Raw genomic sequence first — 14,532 nt, forward strand, 5'->3', positions numbered from 1 at the left:
TGGGGTAAACACAGTAAGGAGTCTAACAACACCAGGTTAAAGTCCAACAGGTTTATTTGGTAGCAAACGCCACTAGCTTTCGGAGTGCTGCTCCTTCGTCAGATGGAGTGGAAATCTGCTCTCAAACAGGGCATACAGAGACACAAAATCAAGTTACAGAATACTGATTAGAATGAGAATCTCTACAGCCAACCAGGTCTTAAAGATACAGACAATGTGAGTGGAGGGAGCATTAAGCACATGTCCTGTCTGGAGACAATACACATCTCTTTAACCTGTGCTTAATGCTCCCTCCACTCACATTGTCTGTATCTTTAAGACCTGGTTGGTTGCAGAGATTTGCATTCTAATCAGTATTCTGTAACTTGATTTTGTGTCTCTGTGCCCTGTTAGAGAGCAGATTTCCACTCCATCTAATGAAGGAGCAGCGCTCCGAAAGCTCGTGGCGTTTGCTGCCAAATAAACCTGTTGGACTTTAACCTGGTGTTGTTAGACTCCTTACTGTGTATACAATCACTTGCCAGTATAGAGTTGAGAGATAAGCTGCTGAAGCCTTTCATCTTGCACTCATCAGAACAAATGCAAAAATGCCAAATTTCAAAAACTACAATGTATACTCTTGAACCATAGAATTCCTACAGTGCAGAAGAAGGCCATTCGACCCATCGAGTCTGCACTGACCACAGTCCCACCTCGGGCCTATTCCCGTATCCCCACAAATTTACCTTGTTAATCCTCTTGAGACTAAGGGTCAATTTAGCATGGTGAATCAACCTGACCCGCACATCTTTGGACTGTGGGAGGAAACTGGAGCACCCGGAGAAAACACACGCAGACACGGGGAGAATATGCAAACTCCACACAGACAGCAACCCAAGCTGGGAATTGAACCAGGGTCCTTGGCGTTGTGAGGCAGCAGTGTTAACCACTGTGCCACCATGCCAGCCAATCAGGAGAAGAGGATCCTGATTGATTGGCAAATTGACTTCATTGGTCTTTTAGTAACCTGAACAAGCTATCAGCCACGAGCAGGTGGGTAGCCATTCCACGTCCAATTCCTGAAAGTGGCTCAGGAGTTGGAGAGTGCCTACAAACCTCCATGCCTCTGGAGGCATAAAATTGCACATCTGCCTTAGCTCCCAACCCCATCAGCCTTTGAAAATCCCGCCGCTGACTTTGTAGCAATATGATTTACTGGACAGCATAGAAGAAACTTTTTTTTATTTGATTTATTATTGTCACATGTATTGGGATACAGTGAAAAGTTTTGTTCTTGTACACTATACAGACAAAACATACTCTTTCATAGAGAAGGAAAGGTGAGGGTGCAGAATGTAGTGTTACAGTCATAACTAGGATGTAGAGAAAGATCAACTTCATATGAGGTAGGTCCATTCAAAAGTCTGATGGCAGCAGGGAAGAAGCTGTTCTTGAGTCAGTTGATACATGACCTCGGACTTTTGTATCATTTTCCTGATGGAAGGAGGCGGAAGAGAGTATGTCCAGGGTGAGTGGGGTCCTTGATTATGACGGCTGCTTTTCCGAGGCAGCAGGAAGTGTAGGCAGAGTCAGTGGATGGGAGGTTGGTTTGCGTGATGGACTGGGCTTCACTCACGACCTTTTGTAGTTCCTTGTGGTCTTGGACAGAGCAGGAGCCATACCAAACTGATACAACAAGAAAGGATGCTTTCTATGGTGCATCTGTAAAAGTTGGTGAGAGTCATAGCGGACATGCCAAATTTCTTTAGCCTCCTGAGAAAGTAGAGTCATTGGTGGGCTTTCCTAACTGTAGTGTCGGCATGGAGGGATCAAGACAGGTTGTTGGTGTTCTGGACACCTAGAAACTTGAAACTATCGACTATTTCCACTTCATCCCCATTGATGTAGACAGGGGCATGTCCTCCACTACGCTTTCTGAAGTCGATGACTAACTCCTTCGTTTTGCTGACATTGAGGGTGAGATTATTGTGGTCACACCAGTTCACCAGATTCTCTATCTCATTCCTGTACTCTGTCTCATCATTGTTTGAGATCTGATCCAATACAGTGGTGTCATCAGCAAACTTGAAAATAGAGTTGGAGAGGAATTTGGACACGCAGTCATAAGTGTACAAGGAGTATAGTAAGGGGCTGAGGACACAGCCTTGTGGGGCACTGGTGTTGAGGATGATCGTGAAGCGGATGTTGTTGCCTAGCCTTACTGATTTCAGTCTGTGCGTTAGGAAGTCTAGGATCCAGTCACAGAGAGAGATGCTGAGGCCCAGGCCACAGAGTTTGGAGATGAGTTTCGTAGAAATAGTGGTGTTGAAGGCTGAGCTATAGTCAATGAATAAGAATCTGACGTAGCTGTCTTTGTTATCCAGGTGTTTCACGTTTGTATGTAGGGCGAGGGAGATGGGGTCTGCTGTGGACCTGTTGCGGTGATAGGCGGTGAACTGTAGTGGATCCAGGCAATCTGGGAGGCAGGAATTAAGTCATGGCATGACTAACCTGTTGAAGCATTTCATAATGATGGATGTGAGAGAGAGCGGGCAATAGTCGTTAAGGCACACTACCTGGCTTTGGAACAGGGATGATGGTCGTCTTCCTGAAGCAGATAGAGACCTCAAATTGGTGTAAAGAGAGGTTAAAGATGAATACCACGCCAGCTGGTCCATTCAGGATCTGAGTGCTCGTCCGGGTACCCCTTCCAGGCCAGTCACTTTCCGTGGGCTGACTTTCAAGAGAGGCTGATCTGACATATGTGATGGCGACCTCAGATACGGGTTCGGCCGAAGCTTCACATTGATGCAACCATGTGAAAATGTTGAACCATATATAGCCGACTAACACAGAATAATTCCCCGTGTATGGTTTGTGTCCGACTGGCAATGTTTTCCAAGTTGACACAATTCTGGATCAATTTGCCAGGTTCCCTTTCACATCTGGATGGGTGACAAAATAATAACTCACTTCTGGCAATGAGGTTGGTCCTTTCATAAATTAAATGTCTCACTCTTCAAACATATTTCTAAATGAAGCTTATTCTCTCTTTCAGACCGGCAGAAAAGAAAAAGGTGATCCACTCAATGCTGCCATTGAAAAAATGACAAAGAAAACAAGGGATCTGCGGCGACAGGTAAGTTGTTTAGAATCTTGTGGTGAGAGTTGAATCATTGTATTTTGGGGATTTGGTATTTGTGTAGTATTGGGATAAGTACGAGTTAATTTCAAATATCATTCACAATGGTAAGGGCTATTAGCTACAATGCCAACCTCCTCCATCTCCTGCTTAAGTGAAAGAGTGCAGTCATCATTGTAACACCACGTAGCATTTATAGGGCTGTGTAACCTCTTTAAATTATTCTTGCACTCTGTCCATATTCCAGAGGGATCCAGCAGTTTGAAGCAGCTGGGTTACGGACAGGGTTGAAGCTCTGTCATTTAACCTCAGTGACCTGGTCTGTAGGCAAACAGGATTACTATCTCCACTGCACCAAAGCCTTGCTGATCTTAACAGTAATTGGCACTGAGACACCATCTCACTCACAGAGGTCAGAAGGTTCACGAGCATGGGAATTGAAAAGTCACAATAATTTGGGCAAAGGCACACTGTCAGATACAATAGAGGAAGGTTTGCCCTGCCACATGCCACCTGGGAGTGCTGGGAGCCAAGCGAGAAAAGGAGCTAAATGATTATTCAACAATGTTCGCATCGCCACAAAATTATTTTAAGCTGTACTGGGAGTAGGCTGGGAGAAGTACTGGGAGAAGTGTTTTTCTGAACACTTTGCTTGAATCTTTCAATAAAGTCTCTGTCCTCCCTTGGGTGCCATATCTAGAGGACCCCAGCCTGGAATCGAACCTGGGTCCCTGGCACTGTGAGGCAGCAGTGCCAACAACTGTGCCACCATGTGTATCTTTGTACGTGTGTGTGTGTGTGTGTGTGTGTTAGTCTAAGTATCAGTGTTTGTTTATGTGTGTGAGAGTATGTTTAAGACCACAAGACCATAAGGCATAGGAGCAGAATTAGGCCACCCGGCCCATTGAGTCTGCTCCGCCATTCAATCATGGCTGGTATTTTTCTTATCCCCATTTTCCTGCCTTTTCCCCATAACCCCTGATCCCCTTATTAATCAAGAACCTATCGATCTCTGTCTTAAATACACTCAAGGACCTGGCCTCTATAGCCTTCTGCGGCAAAGAGTTCCACAGATTCACCACTCTCTGGTTGAAGAAATTCTTCCTCATCTCTGTTTTAAAGGATTGTCCCTTTAGTCTGAGGTTGTGCCCTCTGGTTCTAGTTTTCCCTACAAATAGAAACATCCTCTCCACGTCCACTCTATCCAGGCCTCGCAGTATCCTGGAAATTTCAATAAGATCACTCCTCATCCTTCTAAACTCCAACGAGTACAGATCCAGAGTCCTCAACCATTCCTCACATGACAAGCTCTTCATTCCAGGGATCATTCTTGTGAACCTCCTCTGGGCCGCTTCCAAGGCCAGCACATCGTTCCTTAGATATGGGGCCCAAAACTGCTCACAATACTCCAAATGGGGTCTGACCAGAGCCTTAGCCTCAGAAGTACATCCCTGCTGTTGTATTCTTGCCCTCTCGACATGAATGCTAATATTGCATTTGTCTTCCTAACTGCCAACTGAACCTGCACGTTAACCTTGAGAGAATCTTGAACAAGGACTCCCAAGTCCCTTTGTGCTTCTGATTTCCTAAGCATTTTCCCATTTAGAAAATAGTCTATGCCTCCATTCCTCCTTCCAAAGTGCATAACCTCACACTTTTCCACTTTGTATTCCATCTGCCACTTCTTTACCCACTCTCCTAACCTGTCCAAGTCCTTCTGCAGCCCCCCTTTGCTTCTTCAATATGACCTGCCCCTCTACATGTCTTTGTGTCATCTGCAACCTTCGCAACAGTGCCTTCAGTTCCTTCTTCCAAATCGTTAATGTATATTGTGAAAAGTTGTGGTCCCTGCACTGACCCCTGAGGCACACCACTCGTCACCGTCTGCCATCCTGAAAATAACCCCTTAATCCCCACTCTCTGCCTTCTGCCAGTCAACCAATCCTTTATCCAGGATCTTCCCCTCAACACCACGGGCTCTTAACTTATTTAACAGTCTCCTATGCAGCACCTTGTCAAAGGCATTCTGGAAATCTAAATAAATCATGTCCGCTGGTTCTCCTTTATCTAACTTCCTTGTTATCTCCTCAAAGAACTCTAACAATATTTGTCAGACATGACCTCCCCTTGACAAAGCCATGCTGACTCAGTCCTATTTTATCATGCACTTCCAAGTACTCTGCGATCTCATCTTTAATAATGGACTCTAAAATCTTGCCAATGACCGAAGCCAGGCTCACTGGCTGATAATTTCCTGCCTGCTGCCTCCCTCCCTTCTCAAACAGCAGTGTTACATTAGCTACTCCCTGCCTCCAGTGATTCCTGGAAGATCACCACCAATGCCTCCACAATTTCCTCAGCTATCTCTTTTAGAACCCTGGGGTGTAGTCCATCCGGTCCAGGTGATTTATCCACCTTCAGACCTTTCAGTTTCTCCAGAACCTTCTCCTTAGTGATCGCCACGACACTCGCCTGCGCCCCCTGATTCTTTGAAGCTCTGGCATCCCACTGGTGTCTTCCATCGTGAAGACTGATGCAAAGTAACTATTCAGTTCCTCTGCCATTTCTTTGTTTCCTATTATTACTTCTCCAGCTTCATTTTCCAGTGGTCCAATGTCTATTTTTCCCTCTGTGTTACCTTTAATATTTTGAAAAAGACTCTTCCTATCTTCCTTTATATTACGAGCTAGCTTACACTCATATTTCATCTTCTCCCCCCTTATTCCTTTTTTAGTTGCCCTCTGCTCACTTTTAAGGGCTTCCCAATCCTCTGGCTTCCCACTAATCCTCGCCACTTTGTATGCTTTTTCTTTTTGCTTTTATGCTGTCCTTGACTTCCCTCGTCAGCTAGGGATGCCTTGTCCTCCCCTCAGCATGTTTCTTCCTCCTTGGGATGAATTTCTGTTATGCCTCCCAAATAACCCCGAAAACTCCTGCCATTGCTATTCCACTGTCTTCCCTGTTTGGCTCTCTTTCCAAACAACTCTGCCCAGCTCCTCCCTCAGGTCTTTGTAGTTATTTAATTGTAATACCACTACATCTGATTCCAGCTTCTCCCTCTCAAACTGCAGGGTAAATTCTATTACCTTGTTGTCTCTGCTCCCGAAGGGTTCCTTCACCTTAAGTTCCCTATTCAAGTCTGTCTCATTATACATCACCAAATCCAGAATTGCCTGTTCTCTAGTGGGCTCTGTGACAAGTTGCCCCAAAAAACTGTCCAGAGGGCGGCACGGTAGCACAGTCCTTGATAAGTATGTACCTGTCAGGCAGGGAGGAAGTGGTCGAGCGAGGGAACCGTGGTTTACGAAAGAAGTTGAATCTCTTGTGAAGAGGAAGAAGGAGACTTATGTAAAGATGAGATGTGAAGGTTCAGTTAGGGCGCTTGAGAGTTACAAGTTAGCCAGGAAGGACCTAAAGAGAGAGTTGAGAAGAGCCAGGAGGGGACATGAGAAGTCTTTGGCAGGTCGGATCAAAGAAAACCCTAAAGCTTTCTATAGGTATGTCAGGAATAAAAGAATGACTAGGGTAAGATTAGGGCCAGTCGAGGACAGTAGTGGGAAGTTGTGCGTGGAGTCTGAAGAGATAGGAGGGGCGCTAAATGAATATTTTTCGTCAGTGTTCACACAGGAAAAAGACAATGTTGTCGAGGAGAATACTGAGATACAGGCTATTGGAATAGACAGATTGGTGTTAATAAGGAGGAGGTGTTAGCAATTCTGGAAAGTGTGAAAATAGATAAGTCCCCTGGGCCGGATGAGATTTATCCTAGGATTCCCTGGGAGGCTAGGGAGGAGATTGCAGAGCCTTTGCTTTGATCTATATGTCGTCATTGTCTGCAGGAATAGTGCCAGAAGACTGGAGGATAGCAAATGTTGTCCCCTTGTTCAAGAAGAGGAGTAGACACAATCCTGGTAATTATAGACCAGTGAGCCCTACTTCTGTTCTGGGCAAAGTTTTGGAAAGGATTATAAGAGATAGGATTTATAATCATCTCACAGAATCACAGAATCACAGAATCCCTACAGTGCAGAAGGAGGCCATTCAGCCCATCGAGTCTGCACCGACCACAATCCCACCCAGGCCCTACCCCCACATATTTACCCGCTAATCCCTCTAACCTACGCATCTCAGGACTCTAAGGGACAATTTTTAACCTGGCCAATCAACCTAACCCGCACATCTTTGGACTGTGGGAGGAAACCGGAGCACCCGGAGGAAACCCACGCAGACACGAGGAGAATGTGCAAACTCCACACAGACAGTGACCCGAGCCGGGAATCGAACCCGGGACCCTGGAGCTGTGAAGCAGCAGTGCTAACCACTGTGCTACCGTGCCTCGAAAGGAATAATTTGATTAGGGATAGTCAACATGGTTTTGTGAAGTGTAGGTCGTGCCTCACAAACCTTATTGAGTTCTTTGAGAAGGTAACCAAAGAGGTGGATGAGGGTAAAGCAGTTGATGTAGTGTATATGGATTTCAATGAAGCGTTTGATAAGATTCCCCACGATAAGCTATTGCAGAAAATACGGACGCATGGGATTGAGGGTGATTTAGCGGTTTGGATCAGGAATTGGCTAGCTGTAAGAAGGCAGAGGGTGGTGCTTGATGGGAAATGTTCATCCTGGAGTTCAGTTATGAGTGGTGTACTGCAAGGATCTGTTTTGTGGCCACTGCTGTTTGTCATTTTTATAAATGACCTGGATGAGGGCGTAGAAGGATGGGTTAGTAAATTTGCGGATGACACTTAAGTCGGTGGAGTTGTGGACCGTGCGGAAGGTTGTTGCAGGTTACAGAGGGACATAGATAAGCTGCAGAGCTGGGCTGAGAGGTGGCAAATGGAGTTCAATGCGGAAAAGTGTGAGGTGATTCACTTTGGAAGGAGTAACAGGATTACAGAGTACTGGGCTAATGGTAAGATACTTGGTAGTGTGGATGAACAGAGAGATCTCGGTGTCCATGTGCATAGATCCCTGAAGGTTGGCAGCCAGGTTGATAGGGTTGTTATGAAGACGTACGGAGTGTTAGCTTTTATCGGTAGAGGGATTGAGTTTCGGAGCCATGAGGACATGTTGCAGCTGTACAGAACTCTGGTACGGCCGCACTTGGAGTATTGCGTACAGTTCTGGTCGCCGCATTATAGGAAGGATGTGGAAGCATTGGAAAGGGTGCAGAGGAGATTTACCAGGATGTTGCCTGGTATGGTGGGAAGGTCTTATGAGGAAAGGCTGAGGGACTTGAGGTTTTTTAATGTTAGAGAGAAGAAGGTTAAGAGGTGCCTTAATGGAGGCATACAATATGATCAGAGGATTAGACAGGGTGGACAGTGAGAGCCTTTTTCCTTAGATGATGATAAATAGCACAAGGGGACATAGCTTTAAATTGAGGGGTGATAGATATAGGAAAAATGTCAGAGGTAGGTTCTTCACTCAGAGAGTACTAAGGGCGTGGAATGCCCTGCCTGCAGCAGTAGTGGACTCACCAACATTAAGGGCATTTAAATGGTCATTGGATAAATATATGGATGATATTGGAATAGTGTAGGTTAGATGGGCTTTAGATTGGTTCACTGGTCGGTGCAACATCGAGGGCCGAAGGGCCTGTACTGTGTTGTAATGTTCGATGTTCTATGTTCTACAGTGGTTAGCACTGCTGCTTCACAGCACCAGGTTCAATTCCCAGCTTGGGTCACTGTCTGTGTGGAGTTTGCATGTTCTCCCCGTGTCTGCGTGGATGTGCTCCGGTTTCCTTCCACATTCTGAAAGATGTGCTGGTTAGGTGTATTGACCTGAACAGGCTCCGGACTGTGTCGACTCGAATTTACAGTAACTTCATTGCAGTGTTAATGTAAGCCTTACTTGTGACTAATAAATAAATAAACTTCTTAGACATTACACAAATTCCTTTTCTTGTGATCCACTACCACCTGATTTTCCCACTCCAACTGCCCCCCACTATTTAGTTTCAAGCCCTATCTACAGCCCTAGTTATACGATTCATCAAAACTCTGGTCCCATCATGTTTATGTGAGTGTGTGTGAGAGTGTGAATGTGTGTGTGTGTGTGTGAGACAGAGTGAGTGTGCGTGTAAGGCTGAGAGTGTGTGTGTGTGTGTGAGACAGAGTGAGTGTGCGTGTAAGGCTGAGAGTGTGTGTGTGTGTGACAGAGTGAGTGTGCATGTAAGGCTGAGTGTGTGTGTGAGACAGAGTGAGTGTGCGTGTAAGGCTGAGAGTGTGTGTGTACATGTGCAGGTTTCACTAAATAAACTTGGGTAAGCAAACCGTAGGGCACTGTGCATTTTGGCACATAATTTCTTTTTACAGTCTTTGTACTAATAAACGTGCTGCCATTCTAAGGTATTGGCAGTCTTTAGCAAAATAAGATTGAGATATGCTGTGCTTTGACTTATCCCAGTTAAAGTTTGATTTTTTTTAAATGCGTAGGCGGAATGACCGTCATGAGAAAACAATCTGCTGATTGAGACCATTTCATTCAGTTTAGTTGAACAGCCGAATCTCGTGCTTTCTATTCCTTTCAATATACCAGTGAAAGACCACTTGAGTGCAGACCAATCACACTTAATGATGTGATTATGAATCTCAGAAGCTGGTTGCTGACAAATGAGTGCCCTGATGTTAAATAATGTGCTTAGCTGCTACAGATGTTAAATAGTATTTCTGATGTGTGTCTTAACATTTGATGTAATTTGAATGTCAATTCATTAAGACGCATTGTAAATGTCTTATTGATTCTTTTGATATTAACAACTCAAAGTGTGTCAAAACGAAATTGAAAATTTATCATCTTACATCATTTTTGGAACCAGAATTTTATTATGGTAAATCAGACTTCATATCATTTGACAGTTAATCAGTGGCTGCTTGTAGCTCACCCAGGTGTATTTAGCTAGACACATACACACACACTCTAATTTGCATTAATTTCTGGGAAGTTTGTGCACTGGTCATTGTGTTCAGGCTGGACAACTGGAATTTCCATAGCCTTTGACTCAATGTTTCTTGCATTTCAATGGAAGACAGCGCAGATCTCTACGAGCCAAATGCAGCCTTCAAATCTAGACTTATTTCTATTCATTCCATGTGTGATATTTTCAGAACTTACATCACACCAAGATTGGTGGCATAGTGGACAGTGAAGAAGGTTATCTCCGATTGCAAAGGAATCTTGATCAATTGGGCCAGTGGGCTGACGAATGGCAGATGGAGTTTAATTTAGATAAATGCGAGGTGATGCATTTTGGTAGATTGAACCAGGGCAGGACTTACTCAGTTAATGGTAGGGTGCTGGGGAGACTTACAGAACAAAGAGATCTAGGGGTACAGGTTCATAGCTCCTTGAAAGTGGAGTCACAGGTGGACAGAGTGGTGAAGAAAGCATTCGGCATGCTTGGTTTCATCGGTCAGAACATTGAATACAGGAGTTGGGACGTCTTGTTGAAGTTGCATCTCTTTAATACTAACTTGCAATATGCAGTGCTTGTAATATCATAAAACATCCCCAATTGGCACTTTATAGCAGTGTCAACAAGCTAAATTTAACAATGAGCTATATAATGAGATATTGGGACAGATGATCAAAGGCTGGAATAAAGAAATCGGTTTGAAGGAATGTCTTAAAGGAAGAGAGTGAGAGAGTGAGAGAGAGAGAGACGGAGAGGTGGAAGTGTATCGGGAGGGAATGCCAGAGTTTAGGGCCTAGGCACTAAAGGCATAGCCACCAACGCCAAAGTGATTAAAATTAGGGCTGCAGAAAAGACTAGAATTGGAGCAGTGTAGAGTGTAGTGGAAATGGTCGAGAGCTTCATGTTTCTAGGTGTCCAGATCACCAACAACCTGTCCTGATCCCTCCACATCAACGCTATAGTTAAGAAAGCCCACCAACGCCTCTACTTTCTCAGAAAGCTAAGGAAATTTGACATGTCCACTACGATCTCACCAATTTTTACAGATGCACCATAGAAAGCATCCTTTCTGAATGTATCACAGGCTGGTATGGCTCCTGCTCTGATGGAGACCACAAGTAACTACAATGGAATGTGAATGTAGCCCAGTCCATCATGCAAACCAGCCTCCCATCCATTGACACCACCTACACTTCCTACTGCCTCGAAAAAACAGCCAGCATAATCAAGGACCCCACACACCCCAGACATACTCTCTTCCACCTTCTTCCATCTGAGATCACATATCAACCGATTCAAGAATAGCTTCTTTCCTGCTGCCAACTGACTGTTGAATGGACCTACCTTATCTTAAGTTGATCTTTCTATGACTGGAACACTATATTCTGCACCCTCTCCGTTCCTTGCAATATATAGTACTTGTAATATCATTGGTAAGGCCACACTTGGAATACTGTGTACAGTTCTGGTCACCCTATTATAGAAAGGATATTATTAAACTAGAAAGAGTGCAGAGGAGATTTACTCGGGTGCTACCGGGACTTGATGGTTTGAGTTATAAGGAGAGGCTTGATAGACTGGGACTTTTTTCTCCAGAGCACAGAAGGCTGAGGGGTGATCTTATAGAGGTCTATAAAATAATGAGGGGCACAGATCAGCTAGAAAGTCAATATATTTTCAAAAAGGTAGGGGAGTCTAAAATGAGAGGGCATAGGTTTAAGGTGAGAGGGGGAGAGATACAAAAGTGTCCAGAGAGGCAATTTTTACACAGAGAGGGTGGTGAGTGTCTGGAACAAGCTGCCAGAGGTAGTAATAGAGGTGGGTACAATTTTGTCTTTTAAAAAGCATTTAGACAGTTACATGGGTAAGATGGGTATAGAGGGATATGGGCCAAATACGGGCAATTGGGACTAGCTTGGGAGTTTTAAAAAAAAGGGCGGCATGGACAGGTTGGGCTGAAGGGCCTGTTTCCTTGCTGTAAACCTCTATGACTCTATGAATCTACTAAGTCTTTACATTTAAAAGTCCACAGTATTGTCCTACCTTTTAATATCATTCTGCTATGCCCTTTTTTGATTGTTTCTTTTCAGACCTTTTGCCAACTCTAGGGCAATTTTGAAATGAGACATGAGGCACCTCCCTTCCCAGGGTCTTATCTGTGGAGTTTGCCGATATATCTGGATAGTTAGTGCTGCCCCATCCTAAGGTCTGACCTCGAGAAATTGCTAACGTATCTACATTTTGCAAAGCCCTCAAATCCTGGTTGACTCAGGCAAAGAGCTACCGCAGCCAGAATATAATATTCTCAGTATAGTTATGATGCAATTAATTGAACTGGATCAATAGGCAACCCAGACTGCAAAGTGCTTTGAGTTACTGCACACACCTTTCTTTCCACAGTCACTGTCCATGGTAAAATTATTCAGGTTCTGCCCATAGCAAGTCGTGTTTCAGTTAATTAACAACATTGATCAGAATCTACTTCCTAATCTCTCAACCTCATGAGGTAAGCCAAAAATTGAACACCTTGGAGTCTAACTGCAGTTCATTTTAAACTGATCATGATTAAGTGTGAGCTACAAATTTTGGAGGGAGTTTGGCCGCTGGTGCATCTGAGGACATGTCTGCAGAGTGGTCATGAGCCTGATTTATTTCATCTGCAGAATCAATGATACCCTTACCTGTTCCAAGTTATAAGCAAGGGATCAGCATGATTTCCAAGATATTAGATACAGGACTGTTAGCATCACTATGCAAGATCTGGATAACCTGTGCGGAATTTCATGCCCCACTTGCCAGGAGAAAAATGGAAAGTGTTTCACATACAAGGTCTGTGCTACATACATCAACATACAGGAGTCATAATTGATTCCTGTATGTTGATGTATGAAGTTTGTTGATATATGTAGAAGTATCATCTAAATGAAAAGTACAAATCAGAGAAGTAAGCTCTTAATTGACTTTAATTTATGGAGTCATCGGGGGTAAATCTTACAGTGGGACAAATTACCCATCAGCTGTACACAGCCAAAACGTCTGTCAGCACCTCATCATGTGGAGATGCCGTCGTTAGACTGGGGTAAGCACAGTAAGAAGTCTCACAACACCAGGTTAAATAAACCTGTTGGACTTTAACCTGGTGTTGTGAGACTTCTTACTGTGCACCTCATCGAGCAGAGATCCGCTTGCCCCACCGTTTTAATATGCTGGATGGCCTTTATTCTAAAAGAGTGCGACCTCTGCCCCTCAGAGACACAAAGCCCCGTCCTGGAGAGCTGCCAGCCAATCTGATTAGAGGGAAACTCTGTACAATCCCAGCAGCACCAGGAATGAGTAGTGGCCACTGTTGGTATAACAAGCAGTCCCTGAAGACCAAGTGCCACAGATCCTGGAGCCCAGCTAAGTCCATGCCGGGGGGCGGGAGGTCGGGGGAGGGGTCCACTCTCATCCCCTCTCATCCCTCTAAACTCCAGTGAGTATAAGCCCAAACTGTTTAATCTTTCCTCATTCGTCAACCCCTTCATCCCCAGAATCAATCTGGTGAACCTCCGCTGAACTGCCTCCAATGCCACCATATCCTCTCTCAAATATGGAGATCAAAACTGGACACAATACTCCAGATGTGGTCTCTCCAACACACTATACAATTACAACAACACTTCTCTACTTTTATACTCCAGTTCCTTTGCAAAAAATGCCAACATCCCATCTGCCTTTTTTATTAATTACTGCACCTGCATACCGGTTTTCTGTGATTCATGAACATAAACACCCAGATCCCTCTGCCCAGATTTCATTTTGAATTTGCTTTCCATTTAGGTAATAATTTGCCTTTCTATGTTTTCTGCCACAATGGACAACCTCAGGACTCATCTGAAGAAGGAGCAGCGCTCCGAAAGCTCGTGATTCCAAATAAGCCTGTTGGACTTTAACCTGGTGTTGTGAGACTTCATACAATGGGCAACCTCACACTTTTTCACATTAAAATCCATCTGCCAAATTTTGGCCCATTATCCTAGCCTATCTATATCCATCTGTATAATCTCTATATCCTCTTCACTGCCTGCTTTCCCACCTAATAAAGTAATCATCCGCAAATTTTGCTATGTTACATTCTGTCCCTGCTTGCAGATCATTTATGTAGATTGTAAACAGTTGAGGTCCAAAGACTGACCCCTGCAACACCCCGCTAGTTCTGTTTCACCAGCCAGAGAATAATTCATCTATTGATTTTGAAATGTTCCCTGTTTTCTAATTTTCTTATAAAATTATTTTTGGTTGGCAGCTGCATATTCACACCAGGAAAACCTGAGCGGATCAGACCCAGTGCTTGTACAATCCGAATTCCAGGAAAAGGTCCCAAACCTGGCACTGAACCCTTGTTTAGCACAAGAAGGTGCCTAATTAATACTTCCTTTTCATGGCTACTAGAAATGCTTGGTAACTTGCACAACTTAATATAGGGTTGAAAGTATTTCAGATGTCAATGGAG

The 14,532-nt window shown here is 44.2% G+C and overlaps 1 protein-coding gene across 7 annotated transcripts in view; it reads left to right on the forward strand.

Annotated features, from left to right (window-relative positions):
* The window catches only part of LOC144504323 (catenin alpha-2), a 1,369,240-nt gene that overhangs the window by 696,514 nt on the left and 658,194 nt on the right, over positions 1-14,532 (forward strand). For all 7 annotated transcript variants that reach the window (XM_078229613.1, XM_078229524.1, XM_078229870.1 and 4 more), the window contains one exon: positions 3,038-3,118. In XM_078229613.1, the coding sequence (XP_078085739.1) occupies positions 3,038-3,118 (81 nt within the window). The remainder of the gene's footprint in view (positions 1-3,037; positions 3,119-14,532) is intronic.

This window comes from Mustelus asterias, chromosome 1 (assembly GCF_964213995.1).
Source record: "Mustelus asterias chromosome 1, sMusAst1.hap1.1, whole genome shotgun sequence".
NCBI lineage: Eukaryota > Metazoa > Chordata > Chondrichthyes > Carcharhiniformes > Triakidae > Mustelus > Mustelus asterias.